At 41.5% G+C, this 14,576-nt stretch overlaps 1 protein-coding gene across 5 annotated transcripts in view; it reads right to left on the minus strand.

Moving 5' to 3' along the window:
- SULF1 (sulfatase 1) overlaps window positions 1-14,576 on the minus strand; it is a gene marked incomplete at its 3' end in the record, with an annotated part of 164,935 nt that overhangs the window by 68,489 nt on the left and 81,870 nt on the right. For all 5 annotated transcript variants that reach the window (XM_082601336.1, XM_082601335.1, XM_082601334.1 and 2 more), the window contains exons 3-4: window positions 8,250-8,322; window positions 7,713-7,942 (exon numbers count right to left, since the gene is read on the minus strand). In XM_082601336.1, the coding sequence (XP_082457462.1) occupies window positions 7,713-7,884 (172 nt within the window). In that variant the 5' untranslated portion in view covers window positions 7,885-7,942; window positions 8,250-8,322. The remainder of the gene's footprint in view (window positions 1-7,712; window positions 7,943-8,249; window positions 8,323-14,576) is intronic.

Raw genomic sequence — 14,576 nt, forward strand, 5'->3', positions numbered from 1 at the left:
AGGTCGGGACTGGGGACATCTGCCATTCGCTCTTGCAGGGGTGGGGATGCTCGGACAGCAACTGGCTGTGGATGAGGATGCCTGCTAGCTCAGTGGTGACCGAAACAGGAGAAGTGGCACTCTTTGGGAATGCTGCAAGATCCACCAGGTTTGCAATTCTGGTGGAGTTAAAAATCAAGGCTCCACGAATGGTCCTTTGAGGGGGTATGTGCTAGGTTACTGGGACTAGACAGAGCCATAGCCAGGAATTTATATCATTCTACAGGCTTCAACTCATTTATTCCCAAATCACATGTGTGAAAAAAGGTCAGGAGGGAGAAAATGTCCCACTAATCGGAACGACTTTACCAAAATCACACAGAGAGCCTGGATTACTTCACATACATGTTAAACTTTACAACAAAGCTTTGCCTTTCCTGATTCAAATATCTTAGCATTTGATTATTCAATATTTCGTACTATCAAGCATTAACATTTTCATCGAGGCTGTTCATCATGTCCAGAAAAACTCACAAAACCAGAAATTCAATAATAAATTTTGTCATCATCATCCTTTAAGGAAGTCCCAGATATGCGGCATTCATACACACCTGGCTTCATAGAGCGACACACCTCCATGTGAATTGCAACAGTTCATGGTTTGATGAGTGATAATGACAAGCAAATACAACTCACTAAATGTGCAGGGTTGTTTCTAGATGCCACTGTTTTATGATGGGGTAAGGTTAATGATTTAAATATATAAATGGCCTGTGCTAAAGCACATCCCTGCTATTTTCCTATGCCAACAGTTAAGTATGGAACCTTAAACAGTGATATTTCCCATATTAAAAATGGTTTTATTGATTTATTGAAAATTTTAATTCTGAAAGCATTAAAAAGATAACATGATCACACAGTATACCTTTTTCTACTAAAACTATGAAATTGGTAGGAAAGAAAAAACAGATGTTTCAGCTAAAACCAGAGGAGGGAAAACAAGTTGGGGGAAGAAGGGACCAAGAAGCAGATAATAAATCTGTTTGGCACGTTTCCAGGTCACTAGGACTCATTATTTTTCCCCCTAAAGAGCTAAAGGCCATTAAAAGTAGAGACTAGTTTTTTTAGGGGAATGGAAATAAAAATGCCTACAGGCTAGACAGAGAAGGTAGGCAGGTACAAGAAAAATCACAGAGTTTTCGTCTTTCCAGTTTTCTACGTTTGATAGAGATGTGGGTATACAAAACTTTCCCCTGACTATAAGAAAATCAGCAGGATGGGCATGATGGCAAATAGCAAGTGCTCCTTGGCCTAAGTGTTGGGGAGCAGTGGAGAGTGGTGGGGACCGTGAGGGTCTCGAGAGGACACGCCCCACCTAATGGGGGCAGCTTTGACTCCTCTTCAAGCATTTAACTGAAGGCTGCCTCATGGGAATGTAAGCCCTCATTCTTCTGAACTTTCAAGAAAAGTCGGAATCTGGATTTTTTTTTCTTTTTATGTAAAATCACCTGATCTTTTAAAATGTTGCCTTGATTTTAAAAAGTGTGCTTGGTCAAGCCAAACACATCTGTGGGCTAGCTCTGGACTGTAGATCCCATTTGTGACCTCTGTTTTAGACAAAGTGTTTCCATGTATTTAAGATTTCTTAATTCTCCTTATGATCTAAGAGAAGCATTGGGTCAGCGTTACTGAGATGTTAGCACCAGTCCAATTTCCTAAGAATTTAAGAAATGCCACACTGAGCCAGATCAATGTTCTAATCGGCTCATTATTTTGTTTCTCAGAGTGGCACCCAGGGACCATTTGGGAAAGACTTAGAGCCTAATCTCTTTGACTCTAGTCTCAGAAAGTTAGGGGAGTCCCACGAGCATTTCTGATTTTCTTCTTTTTGATTTGTAAAATATCTTCAAGTGCAGGGAAAAATAGAATAAATAACACGTCTCCTAGCTTTGTCAAAGCTTAACATTTGATCATAGTTGCTTCAGATATATATTTTAAATTTTAAAATGAAATATGGATACTGCTGATGTTCTTGGTTACCACTCCTTCCCCAGATGGTAACCATCATCCCAAACTTCATGTTAATCATGTCCATTTGTGTTTTACTAGCTTAAAGAACCCCCATAATTCGAAAATATACATGTACCCCAATGTTCATAGCAGCATTATATACAATAGCCAAGACATGGAAGCAACCTAAGTGCCCATCAACAGACAACAGAATTAAGAAGATGTGGTGCTGGGAATTCCCTGGCAGTCCAGTGGTTAGGACTCCATGCTTTCACTGCCAAGGGCGCAGGTTCAGTCCCTGGTTGGGGAACTAAGATCCCACGAGCCGTGTGGCATGGCCAAAAACAAAAAATAAAAAATAGATAAAATAAAATCAATCATACATTATTTTTAAAAAAGAAGATGTGGTACATATATATACAATGGAATATACTCAGTCATAAAAAAGAATGAAATAATGCCATTTGCAGCAACATGGATGGACCTAGAGATTATCATACTAAGTGAAGTAAATCAGAGAGAGGAAGACAAATATCATGATATCACTTATATGTGTAATCTCAAATATGATACAAGTGATCTTATTTACAAAACAGAAATGGACTCACAGACATAGAAAACAAACACAGTTATCAAAGAGGAAAGGAGGGGGAGGGATAAATTAAGAGTTTGGGATTAACATATACACACCACTATATATAAAATAGATAACTAACAAGGACCTACTGTATAGCGCAGGGAACTATACTCAATATTTTGTAACAACTTATAAGGGAAAAGAATCTGAAAAAAATATATATATGTATGTATAACTGAAACACTTTGCTGTACATCTGAAACTAACAGAATATTGTAAATTAACTATACTTCAATTTTTTAAAAAAAGGTGTAAATCTCCATCCATTAACTTCGACTATTTACAAGTAGAGGCATAACCTGGACCACTTCTCAAGTTGTGGAAAAAGCAAATCCAGAAGTACAGGAACCGTTGGTTAAATTACTTCATCTTTCCATGGATCAAGTGTTCTCCTGGGATAATGATCTTTGTCCTACCCACCCAACTTGGGTGGGATGACAATGAAATGCAATAATGAGAATAAATGTTCTTTGGAAACAGATAAAGTGTTATCCACATATGGGGTTCTAGCACTTTGATTAGTAAATTCCTCACGTGTTTCACTCCTTTCACAAAGGACCAGTTTACTTTATTTGTCCTCAGAGTGGAGGGAGGGGGCCCAGGCCTACTGAATAAGAGCTTTCCTTCCCAGCTTGTTTCATAAACTTGGATTACAATCCTTCTTAGCCTTTGTCTTTCCAGACAAAGAGATACAATTGTTTTATTCTTTCCCCAAAGGAAAAGTATTCTATTACAGTGTTTGTAGTTGTTTTCCTAAGCCTTTCCTAAGTTTGTTATATCCTTCTGGAGGCACAGAAGCCAAAATGCCTGCGATGTTACAGGTGCAAAAGTTTTGCTTAGGTGAAGATTTATTCAATATTTGGCAAACATAATCCCATGTAAGTAAAAAATCAAACCAAAACAAACCATGTCAAAACCACAATTAGAGAACATCTCACACCCATTAGGATGGCTATTATCAAAAAACCAGCAAACAGCAAATATTGTCAAGAATGTGGAGAAACTGGAACCCCTGTGTACTGTTGGTGGGAATGGACAATGGTGCAGTCGCTATGAAAACAGTACTGCAGTTCCTCAAAAAATTAAAAATAGAATTATCTAATGATCTAGCAACTCCATTTCTGGGTATATACCCCCAAAGAGTTGAAAGCAGCGTCTCAAAGAGACATTTATACACCTATGTTCATAGTAGCATTATTCACAATAATCAAGAAGCAGAAGCAACACTAACGTCTAACAAGAGATCAATGGATAAACATAGGGTGGGGTCTTCCCTGGTGGTGCAGTGGTTAAGAATCCGCCTGCCAACGCAGGGGACATGGGTTCGAGCCCTGGTCTGGGAGGATCCCACGTGCCGTGGAGCCGCTGAGCCCGTGCGCCACAACTACTGAGCCCGTGAGCCACAACTACTGAAGCCTGTGCGCCTGAAGCCCGTGCTCTGCAACAAGAGAAGCCACCACAATGAGAAGCCCATGCACCACAGCTGGAGAAAGCCCGTGTGCAGCAAGACCCAACGTAGCCAAAAATAAATAAATTTATTAAAAAAAAAGAGGGATTAAAAAAAAGAACAACATAGGGTGGATATACATATAATGGAATATTATTTAACCTTCAAAAGGAAGGAAATTCTGAGACATGCTACAACACAGATGAACAGTGAGGAAGGACATTATGCTAAGTGAAATAAGCCAGTCACAAAAAGACAAATACTCTATGATTCCACTTATATGAAGTATGCAGAGCAGTCAAGTTCATAGAGACAGAAAGTAGAATGGTGGCTGCCAAGGGCTGGGGGTTTAGGGAGTTGCTGTTTAATAGGTATAGAGTTTTAATTTTATAGAATGAAAAAAGTTTTGGAGATTGGTTGCACAACAATGTGAATGTACTTAACACTATTGAATTGTACACTTAAAAATGGTTAAGATGAGGACTTCCCTGGTGGCACAGGGAAGGTGGTTAAGTATCTGCCTGCCAATGCAGAGGAAACGAGTTCGATCCCTGGTCCAGGAAGACCCCACATTCCACGGAGCAACTGAGCCCGTGCGCCACAATTACTGAGCCCGCATGTTGCAACGACTGAAGCCCGCGCGCCTAGAGCCCGTGCTCCGCAGCAAGAGAAGCCACCGCAATGAGAAGCCCGCCCACTGTAACGAAGAGTAGCCCCCACTCGCCGCAACTACAGAAAGCCCGCACGCAGCAATGAAGACGGAATGCAGCCAAAGGAAAAAAAAATTGGTTAAGATGATTAAAAAAACACAAAAGCCAACTAAAGTCTACAGCAGTTAAGGGTCAAGAAAGATTATGAGAGCATTACAATCGGCCAGGCAAAAGTCTCCATCAAACTGTACCCACTACCAAGAGCATAATTGTTCTGCTGAGAAAAGAAGGCTTCTCTAAATTTTTACCCATGGTTCACAGTGGTTCATCATCAACTTGTTCTGCCAGTAGGATAACAAGACCCATCTAGCTGTTATCTCGGAACCTAGGGCGTGACCATGTATTTACAGGTTGTTTTAGGAAGGGCTCAATAAATATTTGTTGAAGGACGGATTGAGGGAAGGAATCATGGTTAAATGAGTAGCTGTGGAGACCCAGCCCTAACACAGGTCCTGAGTTTACCATTTCCTAGCTCATCACAGCCTATGCGACTTCTCTAAGCCTCATTTATCTTAAGTATAAACTGAAGAGAGTAATAGTAACCACTTCATAGAGTGACTGTGATGATTAAATGAATGAATGCTTAGCCTGGTATCTGGGTAGGAAATCAAGGAAGGAAGTAAAGGCAAGGCAAACATGTAGGAAAGAGCTGGGCTGATTGAACCTGGCCTACGACTCTTCACCATTATATCCATGTGCTTCCACTGGAAGCCAGTGTTTAATAACTGCTTAATAAATATTTACTGAATGAATTAACTATAGGATAAGGATGAAATTTTGAACTCTTAAAAATACACTGATCCAACAATTCCTTAATTTATTTTAAAGACAAGGGTTGTATATCAAAGAGGTAGATCATGACGGATACTTGCATTCATTTCTGGGCATTGTATTATTCAGGCCCCTGTGGGTCCATTTCCAGTTTACTGAGCACCTACTAGATTCCCAGCACAGTCCCAGCATCAGGACTGCAACATCAATAAAACACTACCCTGCCCTCTAGTTGCTCTCAGTTAAGTGGAAGAGACAGGTATGGAAGCACATGGTGGCTTTAGGGTCATACGCTGGAGGCAGGTCCAAGGTGGTGCAAAGGAAAGTTCCCTCCACCCTGCTGGACAGCAGGATCGTTTTGGTAAAGGAAGACCCCCCGAGGGGAAAGCATCTGGACTGGGTCACGAAGAATAGGTAGGGCTTCGCCAGGTGGAAAAATGGGGAAAGGGCAGAGGGGATGAGAGGTACAAAGGCATGAAATATAGGTGAGGGAGATGAAACCACCAGACGCCTTCAGGGAAGTGTAAGCTGTTTCCATGAAGCACAGAGCAAAAGTGAGGGAAAGGGAAATAGCCTTACAGAAATAGGTAGGGACAGATGCCCGGCGCTCATCAGCCTGCAGAGGGGAGGGGCTTAATCCTCTTGGTAAAGGAACCCGGTGGAGGGTTTTAAGCAGCAGAGACCTGATCAGATACTTGCAGGAAATGAAGAACAGGTAGGAGGGGCCAAGACTAGAGGGCACAGGTCACGTGACCAACCTGTTAGGGAAAAACTGGGAGAGAAGAGAATGGCTTCACTGTAAAGGATGGATATGAGAGATGCTAAGGGAGGTGAATTCAAAGGTCTTCACTTTACTTGCCCTGTAGGTGAATGAAAACGTAAACCACCAGCCACATACATACTAAAGTCATACCTGCCCGGGTTCAATCCCTGCTCAGGGAACTAGATCCCACATGCATGCCGCAACTAAGAGTTCGCGTGCCACAACTAAGGAGCCCGCCAGCCGCAACTAAGACCCGGTGCAACCAAATAATAAAAATTTAAAAATAAGCAATTAAGTGAGAGGCAACAGACTCTGCAAGTCACCTCCAGCAATCATTACCTCTGCTGGCTTTTAGTGCCTTTGTTTCCAGCTGAACCCAAAGAGTTCACTTTTGGGGATTCCAGGGTTTGGTTTCCAATTGGAAATCAAAGTCCCTATCCCTGTGGATCAAATTCCAGCCTGGAGGGGTTTATCCTCAAAGACCCTAGCCAGAGGAGCTCTGGAAAGAAGCCCAGGGTGTTCTGCTGGCAGGAAGTCTAAAAGCTACTAGCCACGGTCAAGTTCAGCGTGATGGATAAGCCTAGCTGAGCGATTCCTGAGAGCAAGGAATCGCGTCCAGGAATGGAAATGAGTGGTGGTGACAGCTTGTAAGGGCAAGCTTTTCATTTGTCCTAGGTACCCTAGAAGAACTTGACCCTAAGCTTATGGGCAAGACCATAGGGCTGGGCCATTAAAGAAAGTGAGGTGAGAAACCACATCAGGTGACACAGAAGCTAAGCTGAAACACCAGATGTTGGCAGGCTTTCTAAGTGCTCTAGAATTAACCCAGGTGAGCAAATTCTTCAGAAAAGCATCCTGTCTAAGGTGGTAGCAGTGAATTACTACCGGGAGGATGTGCAGAATACTGTAACTTTCAATTTCCTAACAATCACAAGCTGTGAATAAAGCAATCACCTTAATAATAATGACCATCGACAAGTGCTTTTTGTATCCACCTACGTTCATACGCATTGCAGAGAATTGCAGTCATAATCTCATACTCTTTGAAACAAATTTGCCCAAATATTTTGAAAAGTTCTGGACCAAGAGTTTTCCAAGGCGCACGATCCAACCCTTGATCCAACCCTTCTACAGTCTCGTGCTTCCTCTCGCCTGCCATCCTCCCATCCTCCCACCCCACCCCCAGCTTCAAAACCCTAAGATCAGAAGAGTCAAGTTGAAACACAAACCAAATGCTTTATCATTAATACGAGTACATTGTATAACCTAGGGTGTTGGTTCAGATACTACCATTATGTGCCAAGCCCCCAAAAGTTAACTGACTGTTACTGATAATGCAAGCCAGCAAATCATCTGAGCGAAAGAGACCAACGAGTCTCAAACCCAGTGCCTCACCCAGCTCCACGTCTTGATCATCAGTGAGCACAAGAATGATGTTGGGTCGGATGTTTTTTCGCTCCTGCTGTATCCGGCCTCTGAACCTCGGGGATCTGATGGTTGAACCGAGGCTCCCCAGCAGCTGTGTGCCCAGCACAGCCAAAACTAGAGCACAGCAAGAATACTTCATTGTGCTTGGTCCAATGTCACAAAACTGACAAAATGTCTGTCTCCTGGTTCCTGCAGCTCTGGGCAGTCAGAGAGAAAGGGAGAGCGAGAGACAAAAATGAAATCCAAACCCCAGACACAGGTGCAGAAAAAGGACTACAACTCAGCAAGAACTGGCACATAAACTGGCAGAGAAAGGGCTGCCCATGAGACAGAAGCGGCAAACCCTACCAGGCGTCAGGTCGTTTTTTTAAGCGCTTGATTATTTTGCAAATTCACTTTTGTCCTTTATTCTCATTCCAACTTTTCCGATTTCAAAATTCATTGCCCAAATAGAATTTCCAACACAGAGCTCAGATTTAAAAGCTTTCTGACAAGAGCTAATACCTTGAATTAGGTATCCTGGTTGAATAATCAATTGCTATACTCAGAGGTATTCAGGACATCTGCAGATGGGGTCCTGGAAGGGGGAGAAAAAATACAAAAGGAAACGTCAGTCAAGGATTTTGACACAGATTTTTGGTCTGAAAGAGTCTCTTGAAACAGCATAAATATATATGTGTAGATATGATTTATATATTATATTTATATAAGTATAATAAATATAAATGTAATATATAAATCATATCTATACAAATATATTGATACAATTTTTAAAATCTGTACTCCAAAAGGGAGAAACAGAAGGAAACAACATTCAGAACTGCTAACAAATGACATGACTAACACCTTCATTTCATAATCAGAAATACGGTGATCTGGGTATCATCCCTGCTCACACTTGAATGGTACTTTAAACATCCCCAAGAAAACAAATGACTGATAAGGAAGAACCAGCAGTGACTGTGAAACCACAGTGCACTGGAGTGTTTGCATCTGGGGAGCGTTAACTCACCTGCGTACGATATTGAGTACTTATCAAGCAGAATGAAACGCAAAGCTGTCATTTGTCATCTGCATGGTGTCACTCACTGCCCAGGAGAGTTCTTTTTGCTGACAAAGACTTCATAGTAAGTGGCTGGGAGGGCCACCTTTCCCAGCCCCCGAAAAGCTCCTAACTGTCCTTCATCAATCACCGGGGGAAGGGGTGCTTCCTCCCGGCTGGGCTGGTCCCTCAGCCCAGCCCTCGTCCCCAGCGCATGGGCGCCTAAGGGGACGCAGCCCTCCTCCGACTGTCAGCACCAGCTTCACTACTGTCCAGAGCCGGTGCAGCGCCGCTAGCACCGAGGTTTGGCTTTGCCGCAGCAGATCTCAACCTGCAAAGCAACAGGATTGAGGGGCTCCGAGGCTGGAGGTTAGAGGCGACCCTTCCACCTTAAAAAAATCAAATCAAATCAACTCTGGAGGGGAGCACTGTGAGATCTTTGCAAATCTGCACAGGAGGAGACTTTGGAAAGGGTTGGGAAAATGCCCCTTTCACTTTAGAACGCTAACCTGCTGAAAGCTGTTCTCTTGGACTTCCGAAAGGTAGCAAAGGGCTCATTAAAAAAAACAAAAAACCACCATCTTTCTCTTGAATGTCATGAGGGAGCATCTGAATGGGAATTTCGACTGCCCTAAAATTAATCAGATAGCAGCCCGCTCCAGCAGCCACTCAGTCCCCACACACCTGAGGGTTTGTATTTTGATGCTCAACAATAAACGGGTATCAGATAAGTAAGCATCGCGAATGAAGCGTGAGGACTGCAAAGCAGAAGGAAAGGGACGTCATCGCTCCCTTCCGCGCCTTAAGTTCTGGAGGGTGACATGGGGCAGCGAAAGAAGAATGAAGCAAGACGGTTACCGTTTCCCCCTGCCATACACATTATTGTGTTTTACACAAACACACACGCCCCTATTATTTCAAACTTCATGCGCTGTTTTGTAAATAGTTCTAATGCTTTTTACTTTGCAGCCTGTAATTATTCTTTGGGACGGAAGACGGGAGGGAGAGAGAGAGAGAAAGACTCAGTAAGAACTACGTTTTAAAACAAAAATCCAGTGTCTGCAGCAAGGCAGTCCCGACCACATGATCTGCAGAGCAAAAAGCGAGCCACCTCCGACTGATCCTGTGGCTTGAGAAAGTCAATACGTACGGTTTGGCGTGTGGTTTGTTTTTTGTTTGGTAATAACTCGGCGTTATTTTAGTGATTGCAGGGCCTTCTGAACACTGAAAGCCCGCAATTGTTCCCTCCTGACTCTTGGGTTTCTGGGCATTTGTTTTAAATCATGAGAAAACTGATACAAGCATGAAAGGGTGGGAAAGCAAAAGAAACGAGTGAAACAATGGCCTTCTCCCCCAGGGCGTGCATTAACCTAAGAGTTAAATACAGAAATTTCTTAGGGGGTTGGTCCTTGAAGTAGCAAAACTTTGCCCACCTCTCAAAGCCGGCGACATTGTGTGAAGAGAGAGTCAGCAGGGTCTCTTGCATCCGCTATGGTTTAAACTAACCTCTGCTGACAATGGTGACCCAGAAAATACAGTCAGACTCACTGTATGGAGTGAACAGCAGCGCTTGGTTTGAATAATCAGTCACACGTGCAACTGAAAATCCTTGACTATTAAGATGCTGATAACATTCCCTGGAACCCCAGGGTTGTTCTTTTCTTTATCGTATTTACTTTACTTCTTCCTTTAGGAAAAAGAAAATTAGCCTTAATGGTACCTTGTATAACCTACATGGAAAATCATTTCCTAATAAAGAAAAGGGACAGCAGGGAAGATGCACGTTTTACCTATAAAGTAACTTTTCTCTCTGGACAGTTAAAGGTGCAGAAGAGACCTACATTTATTTTTTCTGCCACAATTTATTACCGATTCAGGGGATTCATATGTAAAAGCTGAGAAATTGAGTGGTAAAGAAAATGGAACTTTCAGACAGGTCTGGCCAGCAGGAGCTCTCCCTTTACTAAAACACACAAAACACACAACTCCGAAGAAAAGTGCAAACAGACAATTCTTTATTCAAATATGACCTTTTAGAACCTGTCATCCTCTCACTGCCTGGTTTCCAGCTCCAGAAGGAAAAGGAGAAAAAAAACCTGACAGACAAAATGCAGACCTCAACAAAGGAGACAAGGATGCAATGTTTGAATTGGATACTTTGTGGCAGACAAGTGTCCTTAGAGACTAACAACTTGTCTTGAGAAATAGTTGAAAATGGGAGAAATGTCAAAAGAGGTTTTTCTCACACATGGAAAGCGAGCTTGAGGAACGGTTGCTGTATTCACGAATCAGGACCAGAACACAAGATGCCTATTCTTCAAGCTCTAAAGTGAAAACACCAATTGTAGCTATGGCCAATTGGTGGGGAAAGTTTACAACACTTTGTTTGGGGCAGTCAAGCCAACTATAAATGTGACATTAAAAGTTTCAAGTCACATATAAAAGAAAGAAAAGACTGGGAAGCCTTCAAGCCAACTGGATAGAAAGTCTAGTTCACATATGCTTGTCCAGCAAAGCCCCACACTAAATCAAAGCCCTTGTTGCCCCAGTAGGTTTAAGGGGGGAGTCTCTGTCTTCAATAAGCCTCCCTTTGTCTGGGCAGCTGGTGCCAAGGTAAAGGGGATGGTGGCCATATGCTTGTCCACCACTGTGGTTGTCAAGGTGTAATCTGGGACTTTGGGGGGACCCTGAGATCCTTGTGGGTGGAGTCCACAAGACCAGAACTATTATGAAGAATACTGACACTCTATTTCCCTTTTTCACTTCGTTGACATTTGCACTGATGATCTAAGAGCAATGGTGGGTAAAGCTGCTTTTGTATGAACGAAGGGAGCATCACATACAGTTAAAAAAAAACAGTTTCACTCAAGATGAAGCAGTAAAATGATTAATTTGATTAAACCTTGACCCTTGAATGCACATCTTTTCTTTGAAGTTTTCTGTTTTATGAGAGAGAAGGGACACGTAAAACCCTTTGCAGCCTATGGAGGTGTGATGCTTGTTGAGGGAAAGCACTCCTGGGACTGAGTTGCCAGGTGAACTAGACACATCTTTTTTTTCTCTGGTTTTGCTCAAACGCTATTTTTAGTTGAAAGAATTACTTGGACTTGGATTTTTGGTAGACATTTTCTCGAGTCGTGAATGAAATAAGACTGTCATTTCAAGGAAAGCAACTGATGGTATTTGTCGTGTTTGTTGCCAATGACAGAAATCTAGCTTTCAAGTCAAAAGCAGAATTCTGGAAAACTTGTATCTGCCACTGTGAGCTTGGCAGCTTTCCAATATGTAAAACCTTTCTGAAGACACTGATGTTGATATTAACGAACGTTATTTTATGGTACTGTAAAATGAAATGTGTCAACACTTAGACTATTTGCATAATTCAGTGAACCAATGTTTCCCAAATGACCAAATACAATGTTACAAAATCACACATGTGTAAAAAAAATTCATTCAAAGTGCAAGATGACCATTGGATTTTAATGTAACAGAGTAGGAAAAGCTCATTGATATGGTTTCAGATTTCTCACTACACCTAACCTTTAGGAATCACCACTTGTCAAGTTTTGGTATAGCATCAAAGAAGATCTACAAGTATCTCAGAAAAGCTCTTGAAATACTTCTTTTCCAACTATTTATCCATATGAGGCTGAACTTTATTCCTATACCTCAACCAAAACAATATATTTCAACAGATTGAATGCAGAAGCAGATATAAGAATCCAGTTCTCTTTTATTCAGATAAATATTAGATTTGCAAAAATGTAAAATGTGCCACTTTAGTCACCAATTTTTTTTGGTTTGGAAAATATAGCTATTTTTCATAAAATAGTATATATCATTTAACACATAGATTTATTGTTTTTTTTTTTTTTTTTTTTTTTTTTTTTTTTTTAAATATGGAACGCTTCACGAATTTGCGTGTCATCCTTGCGCAGGGGCCATGCTAATCTTCTCTATATCGTTCCAATTTTAGTATATGTGCTGCCGAAGCGAGCACAGATTTATTGTTTTTTAATTAATACTTTAAAAAATTCTCAGTTTGAATTTCTAAGTATCAATAGCTAAAATCCCCATAAACACAAGCTTAATAATATAAAAGGATAAAAACACAATTTCAGTAATATAAAGGGATTCCAAGCCCAAAAAATTTGAGAATTACTGGCCTAGAGTATATTTGGTTCCATAGTTAAGTCCGGCCTTTCACCTCTAAGGCTACAGATTTGGTCCTAGTCACAAACTTAATTCATTTTTTTTCCCCTTAAAGCCTTGAAACTGTCCTAAGTTCTAAATGCCTGCAAATCTTATGAGTGATGACATCCTGTGATGACATTCTGTGTGTGTGTGTGTGTGTGTGTGTGTGTGTGTGTGTGTGTTTTAATCTGAGGATAACACAGAACTTTATAAATGAATGCCCACAAATCTAAAGTATGTGAGAGACAGTCCCAGAACAACCCACTCAGCACAGAAATCAACCTCTCAGGGTTGGGGCAATGGAATTGTTTCTAGTACCAAGCAATGCCACTCCAGAGTGAAAACAGAGAAAAAAAAAAAGGACACCATAACCAATCACAGCAGTGGGGGAGATTAGGCCAGCAGCATGCAATTATTCAAAGCTGAATTCAGCCAGAACACACTTAGTTTATCGTTAGAGTGAAGCAAAATAGGATTATACCAGCAAGGAGGTGGTATCTACCCTCCCCCATCCCACCCCCCCCAACGCCAATCGACATAGTTCTCACATTTCCTAGGTCAGTTTACATGGCCCTTTTCCTTTAATTTTGACTTTCAAGTTTCCCATATATCACTTTTTTTCTTTAGAGGAAGTCTTCAGGATGTGCTAGCTTCTTTATGATATATGTGAAACCATGAAGGAGCTAATTTCTTCTTTTAAAAACCCCATAGCTGGCAAAGTTCATCTACTGTTAATCCCAAGAAAGCCTGCTTCCCAATCTAATTTATTACAACTCCAAGCAAAGAAGATAGACAACAGTCTCCTTCTGGTGCGGTAACATTTTTATACCCCTCGAATATTAAATCTCTTCCAGTCACCAACGACAGCTGAACAGTGTGCATCTCTGACCTGGAGCACCTTTGGGGAAATCCTTGGCTAAATGATGAGATCCTCCTTGAGCAATGTTTGCTTTTCTTCCCTTTTTTCCCTTTCTGTTTTCTCTCCCCAACACTGTAAATCCTGACATTGAAGGAACCGTGAAAAGTCATCTATTCACAAAACTGTTAGCGTTGGTTATCCCTGGGGTACGGTGAGGGAGAGGGACAGATTTTATTTTTTATTTTGTTTATGTTTAAGTTGGATTTTTTCCCCATGATCTGTTGTATGATAAAAATAGAAATAAGTAAACTTCCTAGGCTTTCCCTCTGTCTTCTCGTGGAGGAAAAGGATAGACAGAAAGAGATAAGCAGTGGTAAGAATGAAGTGAAAGGTTACATCAAGAAATGTACATTTGAGAGTTTAGTTAGGTAGGAACTAAAACCACATAACAACAAGCTCACCCAGCGCACTTTGGAGAATGCAAAGGGTCCAAGACTGAGATTTGTCCAGCTTCTTCCAAATCGAAATTAGCAAAACAAAGAAAACCAAAGTGACCTAAAAATTATGAAAAAAAAAAACCCAGAAGGGCCTGATATTCCTGAAGCAGATGCTACAGAGTGTCCAAAGGGTCTGATAAGGGTCACGAGTTTTGACGGTGGCAATGAGCTCCAAGATAATGAGAACAAGAAGATTGTTGAACTTTACAAAGTGGGGCATTGGAAACTTCAGTTTGGGT

The sequence above is a fragment of the Mesoplodon mirus genome (genome assembly GCF_964341445.2).
Source record: "Mesoplodon mirus genome assembly, chromosome: 16".
Taxonomy (NCBI): Eukaryota; Metazoa; Chordata; class Mammalia; order Artiodactyla; family Ziphiidae; genus Mesoplodon; species Mesoplodon mirus.